This window comes from Atta cephalotes, assembly GCF_000143395.1.
Source record: "Atta cephalotes unplaced genomic scaffold scaffold00009, whole genome shotgun sequence".
NCBI lineage: Eukaryota > Metazoa > Arthropoda > Insecta > Hymenoptera > Formicidae > Atta > Atta cephalotes.
In genome coordinates, this window is record NW_012130073.1 from 835,317 (window position 1) to 839,837 (window position 4,521).

Sequence of the window (4,521 nt, forward strand, 5' to 3'; positions counted from 1 at the left end):
TTAAAAAATGCAAAAAAAATTAAATAGATATGTAAAAACTTTCAAAATTAACATACTTTAAAACTAGCATCTGATCCGTTGCGATGTTGCAGAGCGAGAGATGCAATTAACTCGTGTTCTTCGTTAATGTTAACGCTAACGCTACCCCAAGAACGTGACATGGAAGAAGATGGTCGATTTAATTGCGGTGGTGTGGAAGAAGCTGACGTAGACACCGGCGTAGGCGCCGGTGGTGGCGGCGATGGATGATGAAGCAAATGTTGATGATGATGAATAAGATGATCGTCACATGAAGCGGTTGGCACTGGCCCGCTGCAGTCTATCACAACGTCACCGATCACCGAGCCACCAACAGCGATTACGGAAGAACTAGTTGTATCTCTAGAGCTTTGTCGCCTTGGAGGTGATGGAGGACATCGTTTTGGAAGATGTGGACTACTTTCGAGTCCATATGTTAATTGATATTTGTTATTCAAGTCTCTCGGTAAGGATTTATATTGACCTGGTGTTGCAGTAACCTGAAATTACATACGTATATCACGACCAAAATTAAAACTATGTCTAAAACTATGTCTAAAACAAGCTATATCCTATGCCATGTCGTAAATTTTTCACTTTAGCCGATTCTTTCTCAAACATATTGCGAGATTTCATTAAACCAATTGATTGCTTTACGTTTTTTAATCAGTCATGTTGCAAATTGATTACAATTATATGGCTAGATCTTCAAGAATATCATAAATTATATATTGTTATTGCATATTCACAGACATGTTTAGTGATTATTTTTCTAAAATACGCATAATCTTCTGATTAATTGTTTAATTCATTTATTGAAAAATTAAAAGCATTTCAAACTAAAGCAAACATTTAAAGTCAGCTTTTTCAAAATTCAATAACCTTGACATATGTTATCAAGGTCATTATTTTAAGTGACCTCGAATAGATTTTAGCATCGCTCGTTGTTATTTTTATTAATAATAAAAGTTATGAAAAAAAACTTAAAATATATCGTTTTCTGCTATATGCAATATTAAGAATTAATCCCAAACTATTCCAAACCTTTATCCTTGCGTAATGACTCCACGCGTCTACCCTACAACGACGGTCTATTATAGAATCCTGTACATAAAAGAAATATCGAACTCCCATTAGAGTTCGAATCTCCACCGTCACTTCCAGCACCGCCATATTTAGATCGTTTCAATATCGTAAACTCTGTTTAATATAGAAATTATTCCGTATTCCGTTAACGTGAAGCTCGTAAGCAGAGAAGAAAGTGAAGTGGAACTCGCTTCACATGAAAAGTCGCATCCCTAAGTAAGAAGGGGAGGGAGGGGATGGTACTCGTTTCATGTGGATACACATAATATATAATGCGTAAGAAAATACTTTATTTCCTTTTTTTTCATGAAATAAAGAACTCTGATTAGTTGAATTTCTTATGCCTTATGTTATGCAAGAGTTTGTTGCTCCCTGCTCAATTCGCAGGCAGTTACTTTTACGTAAGGAAATATGGGCAGTTAGTAAAGTGTAATATATAAAAGTCTGTATGTACTTTATATATAAGCGTATTGACATAATGTTTGGATTAAAACCATCAAATCAGCAAATAAATTTTTTTCGTTCATTTATTTTTGCTTGTATCTATATATTCGAGACAATCGAACATACCTTGGCTACAGGTCGTGGACGAACGAGACAATGTCTTGGTCGTGGAAGAGTGCCCCCACCAGCATCTACAACGGAAACATCATTTGTAGGTGTAAGATCACCATCTTCAAAACTGCGTGGACGCCAATCGAGGGATTGTGGATGCGATGTTGGAGCTGGTGATGGAGGATAACCAAGAGGCGCATCCTCTAAACTTTCCAAAGATTTTCCTCGGGAGCTAGTACGGCCAACTGTATTGTAATCGGTTGGAAACGCGGCGTACATACTTTTCCAAGTAACATCAGAAGTAGTATCGCTTCCACCTCTTTGAAAAGATCTAAGTACAGGCGAAGAACAATTTTCATCAGGTGATGGTAAATCAGGTCCACTTCGTTGAATAACAACGTCCTAAAAAATCATAAATTATACAGTAATTTATTATTGCATGACATTGTTAATATATTGATTAAAATAATTAGGAGATTTTTTTCCAACTAAATTCGATACTGATGAGAAAAAATAGAGAGAATTTATAATTTACCTGTGTATGCCCAGGATGTGGCGGCAAGCGCGCAAGATCAAGTGGTTGTATACGCTTGCCAGCGCGAATATCTTTAACTCTTTTAATTGCTAACAATAATTTTTTCTGATGTCCTAACCGTACTATACCAATGTCTTCAAGATCCTCCCAAGTGAGAGTTGTTACGTCTTCGACGGATCGCATACCCTGTTGATGAAGAGCACCAAGATATTCCTCAAGTCTGAGAAGCCTGAGCCATTCTTCGAGCGATCCAGGCACATGTTCTGGTAAACCATCTCCTATATTTAAATTATCTATTTCCGCTTTTAGTCGTTTTCTATGATTAGGTTTTTTGATACCTATAATGTAATGTATAAAAAAATGTATATTTGTTTAATCAGGCCTGTTAAAATTTGGCCCGTGAGCCGAAACGCTTTCTTCAGCCATCTCTCCGCCGTCTCGATAGAGTGAGATGGAGCGTAAATAACAAAAGATAAACACTAAAAGTCTGAACGCTAGAATTCAGGTCTGTCCAAGCGCCGAAAAGTGAAGTTGAGAGAGAAAATATGATTGAATGTTCTTCTATACAGCACAGAAGTTTGCAGTAATACATTGCAACATTGCATTTCAACGATGTTTAGATAGACCTGAATCAGGCGGAACGCTGGCATCTATCCTTTTATTATTTACGCTTCGTTTCGCTCTATCGAGACAGTAGAAATGTGGAAGTGTTTCGGCTTACGAACCGAGTTTTGGAGAGACTTTGTAACTATAGTAATACTTATAAACTAGATAAACATATCTAATCTAAACATACTTAGATTAGACTCGTTATTACAATATATGCTTTACCTATAGCCGTGAGATCCTCTGGTGTCATACGCGTTATAGTTGCAAGGTCATAACCAGCGGAAGCGAATAAAGGAAAATATTCCTCGAATTGGAGTTCAGTTAACCAAGCGTGAACGACGTCAAGATCTGTCGGTCGATCAGGATGACTCCCGAGTGAACTAATAGAGCATCTAGGAGACGAGGCAAGAGCACCAGGCCCTCTAAGTCCTAAGTGATATCCAGACGCTCTTCCAGAATCCAATGATGCCGTAGAATGTCTAGAACCGGAACCTGATCCGGAACTACCAGGACTGTCTCTACCAGGACTCTGGGTCATATCAATACCTAAGAAATATCCAAACATTCGTATTTTACAATTATATTATATAGTACTTTGAAATTAGTATTATAAATAATGTGATACGAATTTTTAGACCAATGAGAATAGATTTAATTAAATAAAAGAGAAATCTTATATTTGATTGTTACAACGCATATTAAAATCTTTTTCAATCTTAAAACACATAAGAAGAGAATTCTTAGAATAGTAATATTACTTACTAAATTGTACAAACAATTTAATAATTTTTTTATTCTAATAAGCTCTTACAAAAATATTAGTTGTCATATATGTAATCTTCATATAAGAAAGATAGATAAAATAGAAACAAAGATAAAATGCGAGCGAATTTTTACCTTGATAAAATTTGTTTCCGATAAATTTAGGTGAAAGGATATCTTCCAAGAATATTATCCTTCCACCATAGATTTAGCTATCTAGGAATCGATTATTCAAACAATCAATCAGTTACTTTTTAGTATTGAGGTCGATATATGCTCAATTAAATAATCAGCATGCGCATCACAAGAGCATATGAGAAGTATAACACAGGCCAGAGGCTTAACGTATTAAGAAGAACAGGTCGACAGGAATGACGGACAAGATTATCTGCATCTTAATTACACTATAGTCGAAAAGCGTCGATTTACAGTTTCATCTATTTATAATCGATTTTTAAAATAAATACTCGATCATGTCCATTCTTATTTTACACTCTTCGTGTTAGAAAAGAATTAATCTAATAATATAACTTTACATATAATTCGCACCTTGATCTTCGGCATGGGCATACTTGCCAATCACCGGCGGAAAGGTGAAGCCCGAATGTGTAAAAATAGGTCCTGGACTTTTTCCAGATGGCACCACGTAGGAACCATCGTCTGTCGTACCTCCGGGGCCGCTTCCAGAGAGGAAGCAATTATCCTCGCTGCTAGCATATCCAGCCGAGCCGAAAGAGGAACCGGAATGTCGAAACACATCTGGTACAGCTGGTGGAGCTACTTTCTTTGCTTGAGTCACGGCTTTGGATGGCCGACTCATTCCGCCAACTGTAAGAAACAGAAAAAGAAGTTAATCCATTGCTGCATGATATTTCAGACTACATATTTTTCAGTTTTTCTACATTTATATGCATAATTGGTATATATATATATATATATATATAATAAAATATTTA

The 4,521-nt window shown here is 36.2% G+C and overlaps 1 protein-coding gene across 1 annotated transcript in view; it reads right to left on the bottom strand.

Moving 5' to 3' along the window:
* LOC105627424 (caskin-1) overlaps positions 1-4,521 on the bottom strand; it is a 12,962-nt gene that overhangs the window by 956 nt on the left and 7,485 nt on the right. Inside the window, exons 2-6 of the mRNA XM_012208707.1 lie at positions 4,115-4,393; positions 3,026-3,349; positions 2,195-2,532; positions 1,675-2,061; positions 57-518 (exon numbers count right to left, since the gene is read on the bottom strand). Coding sequence (XP_012064097.1) covers positions 57-518; positions 1,675-2,061; positions 2,195-2,532; positions 3,026-3,349; positions 4,115-4,393 — 1,790 coding nt within the window. The remainder of the gene's footprint in view (positions 1-56; positions 519-1,674; positions 2,062-2,194; positions 2,533-3,025; positions 3,350-4,114; positions 4,394-4,521) is intronic.